At 39.0% G+C, this 18,453-nt stretch overlaps 1 protein-coding gene across 2 annotated transcripts; it reads left to right on the forward strand.

Annotated features, from left to right (window-relative positions):
• The first annotated feature begins 1,848 nt into the window (after window positions 1-1,848).
• On the forward strand, window positions 1,849-12,887 carry RGS18 (regulator of G protein signaling 18). 2 transcript variants are annotated; one of them, XM_050961483.1, is made up of 5 exons: window positions 1,849-2,233; window positions 2,889-2,990; window positions 6,455-6,516; window positions 8,871-9,037; window positions 11,813-12,887. In XM_050961483.1, the coding sequence occupies exons 1-5, from the start codon at window positions 2,115-2,117 to the stop codon at window positions 12,071-12,073; spliced, it is 711 nt and encodes a 236-aa protein (XP_050817440.1). In that variant the 5' UTR covers window positions 1,849-2,114; the 3' UTR covers window positions 12,074-12,887. The 2 variants fall into 2 exon arrangements, with proteins under 2 accessions (XP_050817440.1, XP_050817439.1); XM_050961482.1 differs by lacking the exon at window positions 2,889-2,990 and having other exon boundaries at window positions 1,850-2,233.
• Window positions 12,888-18,453: the final 5,566 nt, after the last annotated feature.

Consider the following 18,453-nt stretch of genomic DNA (forward strand, 5'->3'; position numbering starts at 1 on the left):
AAGATGATGGTTGGTGTGACTAAAACAAATATTCTGCTATAAATTAATTATTCAGTGACTATTCAGTGACTGGATTCACTATGGAAAATGTTTTTCTTTTTTAATTGATGTAGAAAAATATACACTGGTTTTAAAAAAATTCCCTCTGATTTATCGTGGGTACTTCCTGGTAACAACCCGGTTTACATGGATCACCCATTTGCCAAGGTTTTGTGTCATTTAAAGAGACTTAAGCAGAACTCACTTTTTTGACAGCATCTGGCTTCCAGGCCAGCTGTTCATGCTGCAGCAGGGCTGAATGCACAACACAGATTTCTTTGTCTGTTAAAAAAAAACCATGTTTTCTTAGAAGTGTAAATAGTGTACTCACTCCCAAAGGAAATGATAAAAGCCTCAGACGTTTAAAAGAAGATTGGACGAGACACTGGAAAATGTATAGTAGAGAACAAAGTGGGATTGGCAGGAGAATAGATTTGTGGGGTTTAATAGGTCCTTTCCACATCTAACTTCTGTGATATGATATTGGAATGCTTTGTTCCACACTTTTTCCAACATCACATTTTGATCAATAGACTATTTTTTTTTCTCTTCTGGTGTTTTCCAGAATGGTAAGCACAGCAATCCATTTAATTGTATCTGTTTCAAAAACTATTAATGCAATTAGGTGGGATTTTCTATTATGCAGTAAGCAATTAACCAGAACTGCTAATACAGACATATTTGGGAAAGGACTGGGATTTTCCAGACTGATTCAATGAAGCAATTGATACAATTATCAGGAATGCAGTTAACTCTGTTCAGCTGTATAAAATTCCAATTCTTGATCTGCCATAAGATTCTATGAGGCTTGCTTTTAAAAAACAAATCTGATTTATTATAGTGCATAGATCAAGGGATTGGAAATTGAATAAGAGCCTTTTATTTCCAGGTAACTAGTTCACACCTGGACCTAGATGTCTACTTACCAAAATTAGTTTTCTAATCAGTGACTTTGGTGTCCATGTGAAACAGGCCATCTCTAGCTAGCTCCTGAAGGACATGAGTTCACAAAACAGCAAATCACCATCCCAACCCTGTAGTCACTCTCAGCAGAAAAGCCCACAATTGTCTGAGCATGGAATCTGAACATATTGCAGAGCCAGCATATGGAAGATTGCGTTGTAGGCTCAGCAGAGAATTTCACCTACCCAGGGCTGCCAGTATGGCCTTAAACCAAAAATGTCAAATGTAGGTGCCTTATTTTAGCCACCTACGCTTATATTTAGGTACTAAGGGCTGGATTTTTAAAGATATTTAAGAGATTAGCTCCTACTGATTTCAATGGTAGTTATGTTCCTAAATACCTTTGAGGACATGGGCCCTCAGGTCCTACTTTTCAAAGAAGCTCAACATCTGTAGCTTCCATTGATTTCAATGGGATTTTGAGAGTTTCAACACTTCTGAAAAGTCACCCAAAAATAAAAATTTGTATTTTCAGAGATGCTGAGCAGCTCCAGCTTCTTTTGATTTCAATGGGCGTTCTCAGCAACTCTGAGAATGAGGCCAATTTCAGTTAGTAACTAAAATGCATTTTTGTGCCTAATGTTAGGCTCCCAAAATGGAAAATATTGGTCTAGGTTTCTTTAAAAATTATTCTAAGAGCGTAAGATAATGTCATCTGTTATTTTGTGCGACATAGTGCTTCTCTGCAGACTTTACTTAAAAATAAAAATTCTATATTATTTTAATGGAAGTATTTAGGGGGAAATGATGCTGTCATCTAGCAAAATATCATGTTCCACAAGCACTAACCATAAACTGCACTGTAGTAATAGCTCTATTTATCCTCATGATCAACAGCCATTTTGCAAATGTGTAATCTCACTTCCCTAAGTGACGGCTGTAAGACAGAACTCTACTTGTGTACAGGCAGCTTTCATTACAGAGGAAGCAGAGAACTCCCTCCTTTCCGCTACCTGTTTAGGACACCTATCAACTACCAGCTGAGAAGCAACTCAGTCAGATTCTGTGCACATGTACCCTCCTGAACTGAAACATACAAGGTACAATAGATGGAACTGCTGCAAGTAAGCTAAGAAGCATTTTGAGATCATTAGAATCCTTGTCAGAGGAAGATGGAGAATCCACTGTTTTTATTTCCCCATCTAAATATTTCCTCTTTGAAGGAGAAGACCCACTGTAAAGTTATGAAATCCACAAATAAAGAGGAGACAAACAAAGAAATCAAGACCAGGTGAGTTCCAAGGTTTTACTGATACTCACAAGTGTTCTTTGTAAATAAGGCATTATTATTGTATAGCTGATCAGTGTGAACTTAAGGCACAGTTCTTTTTATTTGTGACAGATATATGTAAAAAGCAATGAACTGCAAGACTGGAAATGTACACATAAAATATTCATTTACCAACGGAATACCTTTTAAGAGCAAGAATAATAAGCAAATCAAATAATATATCAAGCAAAACAAATAAGAAAGAGGAGTTATTAAGGTGAAGCTTAGAGATCTGATTTTTGAAAATCTGACTAACTTTGATCCATGAAAGTTTCTTTTTAGAGCTTCAACTGATGGGAAGAAAATCATTTTTTCAGCCTTTATTGAGTGAACAACAGAAGATGTTGATCCACTCTTACAGGTTCATCAGCATGAAACCTATCTTCAAAATAAATGGGAAAAATAAGCCTGAAAATGAAGATTTTCATTACTCTTTGGAAATGCTTCAATATGTAAATGTATGGAAAAATATAAGGAGGAAATTCATTAATCTGCATGACTAATAAAGAGAAATGAGGAAATGATCAGCTATGCTGAGAGAAAAATTAGTCAAAGGGGAACATTTTAAAAAACCTTTCACAAAGGTTGCTTTAAAGCTGCTTAAACTCTCTTGCAGGTCAAAGGAAAAAAGAAATAGGCTGAGCCTTCTCCTGCAAAAGGCTGAATTCCATGAAAATGTCAATCTTGAGAAATTTGAGAACTTGACAAAAGCTTCAAGGCGAGAATTGTAAAATATAAAGAGACTGAAAATTCCCATTAGAAAATGGTCATCTCTAATTTGGTGCATTTCATCCATGTATCTGTGTACATTCAAGCTTTGCATCGAATAATGCTTTAAAGATCTATGTTATTTTAAATTTAGAATAATGTGATGCAAGTTATCTAACCTGGCTTACATACAGTATATTTAAAGTTTGATAAGGAAGAGTGTTTTTGCACCCAGTGGGCCAGACTGTGATACTGGTATTCTCAGAGAATAGTACTTTAGTCCCCAGTAGTCCCACAGACTTCAAAAGGACTATTTTATGTATAAAGTATGATTCGGAATAAATATGATCATAATCTAATCCCCAGGTTTATTTAACTCTATGACTCATCAAGTTTTCCTCAATTGGGGGAAGGGAGAAAAGGGCAGAGATGAAAGAAAATATCACCAATAATTTTCATGTAATCTAGTTCCAGTGGAATTTGTCCTTGTGTACCTAGTGCTTATGGACCAGTTTATTATTAGTGTTTATTCTTTTGTACGTAGTACCGGATAGTCACACTACTATAATATCCAAGCACCTAACAAATCCAAAGAATAAAATCCAGCATACAACCAAATATTCTCCTTTCCACACAAGAATTGGTGTGGTGGTTTGTTTGTTAGCTGGATTTGGGTGGATTTGGGATTCTGTTCCCCATCTCCCATTTGTTGTTGGTAGGAGAAGGCTAAGATGAAAAAGTGAGTTTTGCACTTTATTCAGAGATCCAGGGCCATTCTAATTAACTGCAGAAGTGACCCAGATGCCTAGAAAAATTCTCCTAGCACTCTTTAAACTTCCCCCCTTGTGCACCTAAAACCATGCCACGTCTGCATACAACAGGATGAGAAATAGTTTCAAAGTCATCTGTAGCTAGAAGGTTGCATTTTAGCAGCCATGATTATGTGGGTAGTGGATCACATTTGGGTATCTACTGTAAAGGGAACTGAGGCATCAAATCCTCTTAATGATTTATGGACAGAAAACCTCTAGAGAGGGTGATGTCAAAATAGTGGCTGATAGTCTTCTGAAGTGTTTCTCTCTTCCTATAAATAACACTATGTCCTTGCTAGTTATGGCTCAGCCAACTGCCTCTCATTCATGTGTTGATCTCAGGTAGGGATGACAGAGATGGTATTGTTTCTATTCTATATGAAGTACAGCTGGTCAAAATGTTCTAAAACTTCAGAATTTAGATGGGATGTGTGTGTGTGTGAGAGAGAGAGAGAGAGAAGTCACCCTTTTGACTAGTTGTAGTATAAAGCAGAGTGACATCCTTATATTGTTGGCATTTAGTCCACATCTCATCAATTTTAAATAGTATGGGGAGAGAACTGGGTCTTATGGAACTCCACAGTTGAATGGTCTGATGGCCATGAAGATGCCCATCGCTACTAGCCAACTCAACATTTAACCTACCTGCTGCCCTAGAACATGGCAGAGCATAAGAGATCTTGGTGTCCACTCTCCTCAGGCCTCTCCTGTGAAAGCACTCATTGCTGCTCCAAAGGTTTGGACCCGTGAACCTTCTGCTTTGACCTAGGTTCACCCAGTGAGTCCTCAGATGTGAATGACTTGTTCCATATCTAAACCAGCAAAAATGTAACCCACCATCTTTTGGCATTACTTGTGTTCTGGACTACATACTTGGTCTAAAGAAGTTTGGTTTATCTTTCATTATTACTAAATCCCTTCAGCAGCTATAGCAACTTATATTCCCCCTGCCACAAACTGACATATAGGTCAATTATCTGCAGGTTTTGTATTTCCTACAACTGAAACATTCCTTAAGGGCTCACTTACCTATTTCCTCCATTATATAATCCCCCCCACTTCATTGGCCTTGCATTCAGTTCTTACAAGACTCATTTCTTCAGTACTTGCACCTCTTAAGAACTGTTGTGCTCTTTCTATCTAAAAATTACATAATTAGTTGCAACAACTTGCTCTAGGAAGGTGAGTGGTATTTAAGACAAATCTTCCTTTCAGTTTTTTGAAGAACAAAGTGATCATTACCCTAAATTCCTTCCCAATGTGACTAGAATATCACCTCATCCAGTCTTTCTGAATCCACACAATTTGCCAGGGAAGCCAGACCACATAAACTAGTATTAAAGAGATTTAAGTTAGAAAAGGATCAAGCAATTTTGAAAGCCATCTCAGTTTTTCACAGCATTTGGAACCAGGTCAAAAGAAGTTCAAACTTTATTCTCTGTTGGGAAGAAATTGGGTCCAGTTCAGTGTTGTAGTGGTAAAAAAAGAAGGGGGGTAGACTAACCTAAATTAAACTCCATAATCTCCAAATGAGAAGTGGGTAAACTCAGTTTATCTAAGTTTACTCTTGATTACACTATTGGTCCCAAGGCACTGGACTGAGAGTCAGGAGACCTGATCTAGTTCTATTTCCAGCTGTACCACTAACCCACTGTATGAATTCAGGCAAGTTACTCCATCTTTTCATGCCTCAGTTTTTCCATCTGGGAATAATGAGACCTATTTTCTTTTGTACATGCTTTTAGCTCTGCAGAGGAAAACTGCTATGTGGTATGTAAGTATATTATTCAGAAATTGATTAAATATATTGATGTCCAGATTCAGACTTAGGACCAGGTCAGAGTCCTGGTACAATATTGCCTCAGACCCCACTCCATTTCTTTTTTCAGAAATAAAAACACAACCTAGCTGTTTGTTCAGGGTTAATCTATAAAGTGTTACAAAAGTAATTTTATGAACTTTTTTTATCAAGAGATGTGAAATAGTTTTTCTCTATTGTCCTAAACAGTGGAAAGTTTGAGATCAATGAAGAATACATGCAGCTTGACATATTCGATAAAGAATACATGGAGTTTTATAAAAAGGACCCAGTGTCTCAAAATAACATGACATTTGAAAAATGTTTGTGGTAAACAAACCAGGCTACGTGTGTTATTACCTTATGAGACTATTGCCTTTACCATGCTGCGGTGACTTTGCTTTCAAACTGTTGAATTTCCTGTATTCTGTTAAAAATAGACCGTGGTAACATAGCCTCAGACAGATTGCAATCAAAACCACATCTCTGCAAGAGTACGTCAGTTTAGCTACTAAGCTGTTCTGTTTTCAAAGTTAAAAAGGTAGTTGACCTGGTTCACTTATGATCTTTACCCTTGCATGATGTACATTTTCCTTAAAGATTTGGAGCACAATGCAAACAAACACTCAAGACACAATGCTCAGCTTTAAACATTTTCACTAACAAGTGTTATTCCAATAGGCAAAACATCAACCAAATGCTTTTGAAGTCTCTAGCGGAAAGAACTTCTCTTGTAAAGTAAACTAATCAGACACCTTGTGCAAAAAGACAAAGTGAGAGAAATAGCAGTAATATAAATTACAATAGCTTCATAAATACACAAAACACACACTTCATCAGAAACACTTTTTGTGTCTTGTACAGTGTGACCCCTGAAGAAGCAGTGAGATGGGGTGAATCCTTTAACAAACTGCTTTCCCAGAAAGGTTAGTAGTGTTTTCCTCACCCTATTTCTTGATGGAAAATAACATAATGTAGGTATGCAATTAAATACACTTGGCAGTTATCTACCTTTATTATGATAGGTCATTAATAGCAGTATGAGTTTTCACTCTGCTTGTGTGCTTAGGCAGCATCATGCTGTCAACTACAGAAAATAAAGATTGATTTGTAACTTTAAGATTGATATTTCATTCAACAAGAGCAATGTAACCATAAGAGATACAATGAAGGGTTCCTTCAATAAACAGAAAAAAGGTGATAAGATGTCATTAAAATATTGTTTGGTAAGGAATAATGAGCTACTCATTAATGAATATTTAATAATAATGAATACTTATGGACTACTTAGATAAAATTATTTCCATTGTGACCCTGGAACTGATTATTTAGAAAAATATGCACTGAAATTAAGGTTTGTTTTTTCGACTATGGACTATATTTTTAGAGTTAACCCAGAAGAATCACTGTGCTACAATGAGCTGATAATTGATTGAAAGTGGGTTGAAGTCTGCTAATAACAATATCACCTGCTATTTTGCCTCTGCCCAAAGTAAAACATAAATGTATCCCAGTCCTGATGGGGGCACGCTTCATAAAGATTACATAATGTTTCTTTCTTTTTGCACGCAGTATTAGACCTAGTTTTGTGTTAAAATGTCTTGTTATGATTATCTGTATACTGGAGATTACTAGCCATGTATGGGTCATGGAGACTATTAAACTCAATTTACAATGCAAATACATTCATGTGGAAAAATGATTCTGAATTTTTATCAGAATTAAAACCTGAGAACATGCAAAGTATCTAAGCTTGGGTGAAAACTCAGAGTGATCAGTATTTCAGCAGTGTATCACTTTGGGTGTCATCTTGCTGTCCGTACTCAGTCCAATAGCCCACTGACATCAATGGAGATTCTGTCTAAGGACTACCGCTGGGTGAAATATTCATTAAGGAAAGATTTTTTCCTAGTGAAATTACTTTTCAGGTTAACATCAGCAAAAGGGGAGTCACTGGTTCTAGTGAGCAGCCAATCCTTATTTTAAGGTCACAGGTAAACCACTCAAGTACTCTGTTAATCTCAGGATAGGAGAAAAAGATAGTGGATTTCAGAATGCCAGGAAGTCTGGAAATATCAGGCAATTATTGGTGATGACACCTGCAGTGCATACCATCAAGCAGGTATATCATCTAGGACCATTGTAGCTGGAGTTTGGTTTCAAGTCATTTTAAAGTAAGTGGTCAAAAGTCAAGTAGATGCTTGGAGAGTTTTGCCACATACATGAATTTTGCTGGATAAGACACCATGAGGCATATTTAAACTATAATGGAGGTGTAGAAGGCAAAGATTTGTCCACAGATTTTGCAGGCCTCTCTGGACATGACAAAGGTGTTAATAGCAATGTTTACATCAAATGACATCTTTCATTGCAACATTGCTCAAATGTTCGTGGAGGGCAAGAACAAAGGCCCAGGGATGGATATAGACAAAAGTGGTCAGCCACCTATGACACACGTAATTGTCTAATGTCTGAAACTCAGGTTACAGATAAAAGGGTTGTTTCTTTTCCTCCCTTTAAAGATAAATGCTATACATAGCAAAAATGAGTCTTTCAGTATAGTGGTGACCATTACAATCTTTACAATTTTCACATAGCAAGTAATTGACAGTAATAACATTCTACTTATTTCTGCACATTAAGTATATTTAATAGAGGGGAATACCATGAACAACTTGGCAATGATCATTATATGCAAAGTAAATTGTAAAGGTTTTATTTACATTACCTTTTAAACTGTCTTCTGAATTGGGCTCATTTCTGGGAAACAACCTATTTGTGAATACAATCAAGATTTAAATGGCATTTCAGGCATCCTAAGTCTGATTTCAAAGCAAAACTCAGGCCAAAATAGCCAATAATGGTCTCATTTTTGGGTGCCTCTGTTTTTGAGTGCTCAACATGTGACCACATATGGTCTATTTTTTAAAGATTCTGAGCATCCATAGTTGCTACTGAGATCAAGTGGAGCTGTGTGGGTCAGTATCTTTGAAAATTAGGCCCTGCGTGTCCCAAAAGGTACATCCAAAATCAGAGGCCATCTTTAAAATTTATGCCTAAAGCCTGATATCATTTCCTCTGGACTGACTATAAAACAATTAAATTGCACTTATTTTGTGATGTAAAAGAAAAGTCCATAATGTGAAGTTACAGAATAGTGCAAAATGAGACCAAATGCGTTGTTATACAATTTAACTAGAGGAACTATGTTTTAGTATCTAAGAAGGAAGGTCTTTTAATGTTTCCATGAATTAAAGCCATGCAATGCTCCCTTTTATAGCCGGACTGGATGCCTTTACAAGGTTTCTGAAAACTGAGTTCAGCGAGGAGAACATTGAGTTTTGGACAACCTGTGAGGATTATAAGAAGAACAGAGCATCTCATCAACTTATTCCTAAAGCCAAGACAATTTATGAGACATTCATAAGGAAAGATGCTCCAAAAGAGGTACAGTAAAAACTGAAGATATACAGTGCCTGATACAAGCTGCCTCTGATAGAATCTGCCTTTCATAAATGCATACACAGAAACATCATCCATTCAGCCATGAAGGTCAACATTTGATGAAGTTGCAGCAATTTATCATGTGTACCTTGCCACTGGAATGCCACATCTTAAATATCAAATCACTGGACCCAACACACACAGAACTTTCTCTTTCTCTCTCCCCTCACCCTACCCCCATGTTATTCTTTTAACCTTACAGAAAAGACTGTAGGTGTAAATATGTCATGCTAGTCAAAGGAATTTTCAAACTTCTCATTGCTATATATAAACATCTGATTTAACATCATGTTGAGTAAATTTAAGATCTGTCATCATCATAATGCACACACCCAACGGTAAGTCATTTGTCAAACAGTGTTTTGTGTACATTTAACTCTGCTTCCAGAACAGTAGAATTATTCTCTGTCTGCTAAAGCAGCATTACAGATCAAATTATTATATTGCTGAGATTTCAGAGGATTTCTTAAATATGTCAAATGAATAAAAGAAATCAATAAATTAAATATATCCAGCAAGGTAATAATGATAACATTTTAAGCAGAGAAAATACTTGATTGGCAAAAAGACCAGGATTTTTTTCGTTTTATTTTTTCTGAATGAATCTCTGAGTGATGATCTATACTGTGGGATGTTATAGACAAACATATACAAGATACATTGGGACTGATTCTCATTTACACTGCTTTGGAAGTGTAAAAGGCTTTTAAAGTGGATGCAGATTACATTAAACTGTCGGAGTGTTGTAAAGTGTCCTTCGTGTGAATGAATATAATAATTATTTTTCCCTGCACTAGCAGGAGGATGGAACTGACTGGCAGATGATAAACTCCCACTAAAGTCAATGAGGGTTTGGCTGAGTAATGACTAGAAGATCAGGCCCCTAATAGGCTTTTTGCGTTTCTATTACCTATAATTCTATATAACAGATTAAGAATAGGTGGATTTCCTGTGCTCCTATTTTCTGTGTTCTTTTCTTATTGTTGGTAGAGGAAATGTTAAATGTTGGCAAATCTAAAAAATCATCTGCTGATGTAGTGCAGAAAAAAGTATCACTGCTCAGTCCAAGGAAGTGATTTAAAGAATGGTATGAATTAGGGTCATAATTCCCTCTGTGTGACCTTGGGGCTTAGCACTACTCCTGCCAAGGCATAGAGCCTATTTGTTTGGTCTACTCTCAAAGAGTAATAACCCCGTCCTATGAGATGCTGAGTGGTTTCAATAACCTTTTACATTTTATTATGCGGCACCTTGCAGGATCAGGCCCTGTGTGATATGAGGAGTTTTGAATTTTCTGAAGAGGAATACTATTTTGCCAGTGTGCTATTCTACCAACCGTTTGGGTGGACACCAAGCTATAGAAAGAACTATTGATACAGCATCCCTAAAAGCTCCCCTCATTTTATATATTGATCATAGGTTGTCTTGCTACACTGATGACCTGTAAGGGATGAACAGGGAAGAAGGAACCTAGAGCACAGATGGTGGAAATTATACATTGCCCAATAGTGTCATACTGACCAGTTAACTGATATGCTGTTACTGTGATACCACAAAGACAGGATTGTTGTTCTCCGCTACATCATCCCTTACGTGTTAGACCCTGTGTATTCTCTTGTCATGCTTCAACCCAGCTGTTGAGATCATCTGGGATGCACAAGCTGACAGTCTGTAAATTTGTTCATCAGTGTGTTGAGAACTTTCTCATTAAAGAGCCCTCAGCTTTGGAATTTGTTTGCATCAACAAAAACTAAGTTTACTGTCCAGTGGGGCATGTTAAAAGGGCCTTTTCTGAGAAGATAGGTAGAAAGGCTCTGAACATTTGGGGACTCAGTCATTTATCATTAATTGATTTTCAGTTTTCACATACAAACTATGTGTTGTTCTATTTTTGTAAGTGCACCTAGAGGAATTTGAAAAATATAAAATAAATAAGTTATAAAAGACATTCTTCAAGTGGTATGGAATTTACTAACTTCTAAATTATGTGCTGCATATACCACTATTGTGGATCTACACATAATCCTTATACTAAATCACCACTCCATGAGAATAGCCAATGATAATATATAATTGTATTTAAACTGTAACCAAAAAGCTCTGGGATGTGACTTTTTTCCCTTCCAAAGTAGCCAAAAACCATTAGAAAATAATTTCGCTGCACACTTTAATCATTAGAATATTATAACCTTCCTGTTACTAAGATGCTCTACAGAAATGGAAGATTCAAACAGTATTTGGTCAATTCAGGTTAGGGGTTTGTGGATGAGTGAGATTCTGTGGCCTGCGTTGTGCAGGAGGTCAGACTAGATGATCATAATGGTCCCTTCTGACCTTAAAGTCTGTGAATCTATATAAAGCTTTGAGCCAGCAAGACTGAGCATCCTTGATTCCTGTTGGCTTCAGTTGGAATTCAGATACCTCAGTACTTCGCAGGACTGGGCAACAAATCTCCCTGTGCCAGTGTCAGCACCAAATGTACAGTGGACACCATTAGAAAGTCAGCCCTAATGAAAAGGTTTTCTCTATTCTTAGTAGAGATCTGTGGTGGTTCTTTGGTAGCAGTTAACAAATGCTGACTCAGTGGATTTCACAATACTTATATCCAATTTAAAGTATTTTTAGTAGAAAGTTGTTTTCCCAAGTTAAGTATTATTGTTATTAATGACCATGTATAAAATGAATTAATGTACTGCATGCTTTTTTGGCCTTTTCCAGGTTAACCTTGACTTTCACACGAAAGAAGTCACCGCTCAGAACATTACTCACCCTACACTCGACAGCTTTGATGCAGCACAGGCCAAAATCTACAGGCTGATGGAACAAGACAGTTACCCCCGCTTCCTGAGATCTGACATGTATTTAGACCTGATTAAGGGAAGGCAGCACTCTGGCCATCCTGCTCTTAGAAGGCGATCACGCTCTTTTACCTCCAGTGAATTCCAGGATGTGCAATCAGACTTTACCATTTGGTTATAAAGAAATTTAACCTCCTTGGATTCTAACTAAAATGTAGCAAATAATAATACACAGCATCCTAAACACAAACCTTCAGTTGGTGCAAATGGGTGCAGATCCATTGGCTTCAATGGTGTTACATCTATTTACCCCACTGAAGGACCTGGCTCAGAAAGCTATAGTCAGTGATTAATTTAACTTATTGTAAAGAGATATTCAGCATATTGGCAAGATGTGTTAGATGTAATGTATTCAGACAAGATATTATGACTTTTAACCTCAACTAGGAGAACGTATGAATTCTTTCCACAAAATCATATCTCACAGTGAGAACTTTAAACTTTATCTAAAAATACTGTTTTAATTTTTTTTTTTACAAAATTCATCCTCCCTCCTGGGTCCATCATATTTAGAAAACACAATGTTGTCATCATCGAAGTCTTTACACTTATCATTTGCACATAATTAATGTTACTGCAATAGTTCCTACACTAAGCACAGGTTTTTATACCACAAGCACACAGAAACATTAATTAAGCAAAAGGTAAAAATGTCCTTATTTTTAACATCAGCCACTATATAACTTTAACTACTGCATATTTTAAGAGGTACGTAGGAAAATGCCTATTTAATTAATTTTATAGTACTACATTTTATGGTATTTTCTTATTACATTTCTCTGTTCTCTCTATTTAAATTAAGCTGTATAGTTTAGCCTTTGCACTCAAATATTTGTATTATATTATTTTCAGCTAAATAAACAGTAATAAAGGGACAAGACTAAGCAATTTAGTACATCTTTGTGTCGTTAAATACCATTTGAATGAACTTTTAATTTGCCATTCATTTGTAAATTTCGTATCATCCCAGCTTGACTGCTAAACTTTGAGGCACAAATTCTGGCCATCTTTGGGATAACACCCGAGTGGGGATATGATATAACTGTAAGGTCAGTGGCATACAGACCTCCATTCAACAAAGCACTTACACTCATATTAAGCACTTTAATGGGTCTTACACACATATTTTTAAGGATGTGCTTAAGTGTTTTGTTGTATCGGGGACAGAGGCAGGACTCATTTATATAGAATGTGGGTGGGTGTTATTGGTCATGGACTTATAGCTCTTTTGTCCCAAACACTTGTTCCCTGACCATTCTGTTCCACTTGGTGTTTGCCCCTTTACTGGAGAAGTTCTCTGGGTGACAGCACTTCTCAGAATTAGACCCAGAACATCTTTGACTGGGTCTCCCTTGCTGTATCGAGCTGCTGGTTCTGCCACTGTAATTCCTGTTATGTGCAAAATCTTTCCACTCATTCAAAATCTTTATTTAACCAAGTAAGCTCCCTTTGGGGAAAAGTCTTCGTTTATAATAGGGACCTGGGCAAGGTGTCTCAGTACTGCTTTTCATGACTTGCTGCAGTGGTAACTGGCAGCCTAGCACGAGTAGTAGCAAACTTTCTTCTCCAATTCTGCAAACATGCACAAACACATAAATAATTTAGAGACATAAGTAGTGCCATTGAAATGGAGGGAAAAGAGAATGAATCAAATGTGATGGATGTTAGCCATGTTGCTTAATGCACTAATGGAAGGCACTGAAGTCTTATGATGATGAGAGGTATAAGAATCTATATAGAACAGAATAGAACCACTTGCTTCCAAGTTGTAATGGGCCTACTCACATCTCTAAAGTTACTCATCTGTGTAAGTGCTTGTAGGTTCAGAGCCTTGGCTAGCATAAGACGAGGGCACATTACAAAAATAAAATAAATGGCCAATGGACAGATTCCTAATGAAAAATTATACTGATCTACTACAGTAAAGAGCTTCTTTGAGAAGACAAGAAAAGTTTTTGCAAAGCTAATATGTCAGGGAATGACACTGAAACTGCTTTAATCAGTTGTCATTGAGAAATAAGACCAGATGTTCACAGAGCCCATGGGCTAGTAAGTGGTAAAGGTCTGATTTTCAAAGGTATTTCAATGGGAGTTAGGTGCTCAAACTGCTTAGGCACTTTTGAAAATCCCACTAGGCATCTTTAGGTGCTTAACACCTTTGTAAATCTGCCCCTGAGTTCCTATGCCTTTTATTTTGAAGGGGTAATCTTAAGAATAACAGTCAAGTCTTGTCTGAGTTTGAAGTATGAAGAACATAAATCCACACCGTGTAGCGGTCAAGCATAGAAGTTTATTACACACAGCGCTGGCGGAGTGTCACCTTGCTTATTAGGCTCAGGGACACTGTCAATCAATTGATTACAATAGAATATATAGATTTTCCATGGGCGGGGGAAAGTGATGGGGCAGTTCCACACCCCGGGATAGGTTTTGCAGCAAGACAAGATAGCACATTACCCAATGGTTAAAAGGTTACATAATGTCTCCGTCCATGGTCTCAAGTTAGTAAGTTAACATTTAATTAATACTTTGATAAAATGTTATTAGTATAAAATATTTATGTTGAATTCAGATTTGGGGTCCTTAGGAATGGAGCAACTCCTTTGATTGTCCAACAGGTACATTCCTAGGGGTTAAAGCAAAGAAACAGTGAAAGTATATGGTAATAAAGATTGTCCCCTTTATGTCTTAAGGCAGACATTGGTCCCTGGCAAGAGAGGTGGAAGGATGTCATATCTTATACTGACATGTGCCAATTTTCATAAACTCAAGGTTGGATCTGTGGGAAGAACGTTCCCTACAGAAGAGACTGACACAATAGGAACAGGGATCCTTTGTTCAATTTGCAACTCTGAATAAGACACGATATTTAGTTCTTAGCTCCAATACCTGGCAATTTGCTGACTAGGCCTATTTTAGCAAAACAAGATTATCTGTTTACCGCAGCTTTCTCTTAGCTAATCACTATTTGCTAGGCCTCTGGTCTCTTGACCAAACTCTGGACTTTGGGTCTGAAAAAGAGCTGGCACAATCCATATAAAGTGCACATTGATTTTTAACCCTTCAAAGTAGGAGATCTTGATGGGGATGCAGTTCCACTTGTTAAATTAGGTCTTTTGTTTAATATACTCTCTACAGGGAAATGAGAGGAGGAAGGGAGAGTTTGCTTTTTAAAATCTTTATTATTCAAGTCATCCTCACAGCCCCATCATTGACATTTGTCAAGCCTTTTTTTGTTTGGAGAATTCTGGTGAAGATATCTTGAAGCACAGGGCAATTCTTAAAATATTAAACATTGTTTTAGTTTAATAATTCAGCGACTACAGGATTTAATTAATGTGCGTGACTGGAATAATCTATCCCCTTTCAATGAATTTAAGCTCCCCCCTGCAACCCCCAGTTTCCGTCTTTTTAGTAACCAAGCTGTAATGAGGCAGGGTGGCCTCCTGAGGACCCGGAGTGGGAGGGCCCCCGCATCAAGCCACTACACAATCAAAGAGAAAAGGAGACATTCTTGGAGATAATTCTTTCTGTTAATTACCAACATAGAGTGTATACAAGCTATACAGCCAAGAATCTCACATTGTCAACTCAGTAACTTTGTACCAAAATGAAAAATGATCCATTTAAAAGCTGGCAGGATGTAGCTTAATGACAAGATTTCTATAAATAAAATGCTAATTATTGGACTTAGTAGTTATGGGTCAAAGTAACAAAGTTCAACACACACCCCGCCTCACACCCAGATCCAACATTTCTCAAGGTTTGCAGATGTTCAACACTTAGGTTTTAATTGAGGCCTGTCTCTAAGGCCCCATCTATACACTGGCAAGTTTCTGTGCTGTAATTCTCGCAGAAACTGCGCAGTTATAGCACTCTAAAAAAAGCACGGTGAGAAGAGGCGTAGAGCTTTCTGCACTGGGGTTACAGTGCTGCGGTGCCAGTGTAGAACCGTGATTACAGCGCTGCGATTGGCCTCCAGGATGTGTTCCACAATTCCTGGCCTTACCTCTCTGGTCAGAGGTTTGAACTCTACTGCCCTGCCCTCAGGTGACCAACCATTATCTCCACACTGTACATTCCTTTGCAAATTTGAAAGTTCCCTTCATGTTTTCTTGGTGATGCATGCAGTGGTTTCAGCGCATCTTTCCAGGTGGCCCTGCCTGCTCCATACACCAGGTGATCCCCTGCTTGGAGCAATGACGAGCTGCTGGACCTCATCGGCATTTGGGGAGAAGAGGCTGTCCAGTCCCAGCAGCTCTCCAGACATAAGACTTATGATACCTAAAGACAGATTTCATGATGCATGACAGAAAGGGGCCATGACCAGGACACATTGCAGTGTAGGGTAAAAGTGAAGGAGCTGCAGAACATCTACCACAAGGCCCAGGAGGCAAACAGCCGCTCCAGTACTGCGTCCATGAGCTGCCGGTTCTACAAAGAGCTGGATGTGATACTTAGTGGTGACCCCACCTCCACTGTGAAGGCCCCTGTGGATACTTCATTGGCTCATGTGCCAGTCAAGAGTGGACTGAGCCAGGAAGAAGAAATCTTGGATGAAAAGGGGGACGGGAACCCAGATACAGAGGATGACTCGAAGACCAGAAATGCATACAGCAAGGAGGTCTTTTCTACCACGGAGGAGCCTAGCCAGTCAAAGCAGTCGGATCTTGGCAAAGTGCAAACAGGAGAGGAGTCCCCTGGTAAGTGGATGTGATTTTGTGAATTGCTGAAGCGATTTGTTTGTGGCAGGAGGGTGCAGAAAGCAGGCTTGTCTCCCACTGCATGCCTATTTTGAGCAGCGGAACAGGCTGTTGACTCCCTCACTTCACCAGAATCTCCCTCAGAGATCCTTCTCTCATGGAGACACTGGGCAATCCACTGCCACAGGTTCCTCAGCAGAGCTGCTTTGTTTCTTGCCCCATTAATGGTAACTTTCCTGTGCCACTGTGCCATCACAGGGGGAGAGGGAGCAGGGACCATTGCTACACACAGGCGAGCCACCTAGGGGTCAGGGCGGAAGCTGCAGGCTTGAAGAAGACCCTCCCTTGATTCCCTGCTCACCCTCAGTAGTGAGATATCTTCCATAATGATCACCTCCTGTGGAAAGTGTGGGAGTAGGAATGATTATCAGGCCCCCCCTACAGTGCTGGCTGTATCCAAGAGCCTCACGCCCAGCATACAGTGATTTACCTTGCCCCTGCAGCTACTCCCCATTTTGGGGGTTTGTGGCTGATGTGTGCATGCCTGGGGTCAGCCAGTTAGTCACAGGTGTGAGTGCTGGCTGTGTTTTAAACCACTGAACAAGTGTTGTCTGTGTTGCAAACAATACTGCTTCTGCAAAATGTTGCGTTTACATGTCACAGAGATGACCTTGGGAGGCCAACCTCCCTTATCAGCAGCAGAACGGCTACGCAGAATTAGAAAGCAGCCAGGAAGAACTAAGCAGGACTTTCTGCGTGAGGTTATGATGCACTCCGCCACCAAGAAACAGGAATTGAAGAAGACGTGAGACAGCGAGAAGAGGGAACGAAAGGAGAATGCGGCATGGCAGAATGAACACATGGAATGAGTCTTAAACATTATAAAGTGCCAAACGGACACACTCTAGATGATACTAGCTCTTCAAACCGAGCAGCTCCGCACCAGCCCTCCTCTGCAGCCGCTGTCACAAAACTCTTTCCCATGTGCTCCCCCCCACCCCCCGACACACACATACTGTTATCAACCTCCTGGCTCCACTCTCTACCTGCTGCATTCCACTTCTCCCTCCTCACAGTTCAGCACTGTGGACTCCCACTACCCACTGCACTCAACACCCATCCCTCTGCAGTTTGGCCCTCCTGAAGTACAGCACCCTCTGCATTGTACTCCAAAGGAGAAGGTTGAGTATGATCCCTGGACATACAAAAATCTGTAGCCGTCTTGGGACCACTCTTCCTTTGGAGACCTTCTCTTACCCCTCCCTGCTGATGTATTTTTATAGTTTGACTCTCTCCTCTGGTTGTTGTCATTCAATAAAAGAATTGTGTTGGTTTGGAAGCAATATTAATTGAAAGCAAACAAAACCCTGCAAAGCAACATGCAATTATGTAAACCCCATTATTGCATCATGTGCACCAGTCACCTCCTAGCATTACAAGCACTGCAATCCTGAGCATAGCAACAAATATTAGTGTCTTTCAGCTTCAAATTGCTGCCTCAAGGCATCCCTGATCCTTATGGCCCTACGCTGTGCCTCTCTAATAGCCCCAGTCTCTGGCTGTTCAAACTCGGCCTCCAGCTGCTGAGCTTCTGCAGTCCAGCCCTGAGTGAAGCTTCCACCCTTCCCATCACAAATATTATGGAGCGTACAGCACACGGCTGTAAGCATAGAGCTATTGTCATCAGCGACAACCAGCTTTCCATACAGGCATTGCCTGTGGGCTTTTAAACAGCCAAATGCACACTCAGTCATTCTGCACATGCTCAGCCTGTTGTTGAACTGCTTCTTGCTGCTGT

This window comes from Gopherus flavomarginatus, chromosome 7, assembly GCF_025201925.1.
Source record: "Gopherus flavomarginatus isolate rGopFla2 chromosome 7, rGopFla2.mat.asm, whole genome shotgun sequence".
Lineage (NCBI taxonomy): Eukaryota > Metazoa > Chordata > Testudines > Testudinidae > Gopherus > Gopherus flavomarginatus.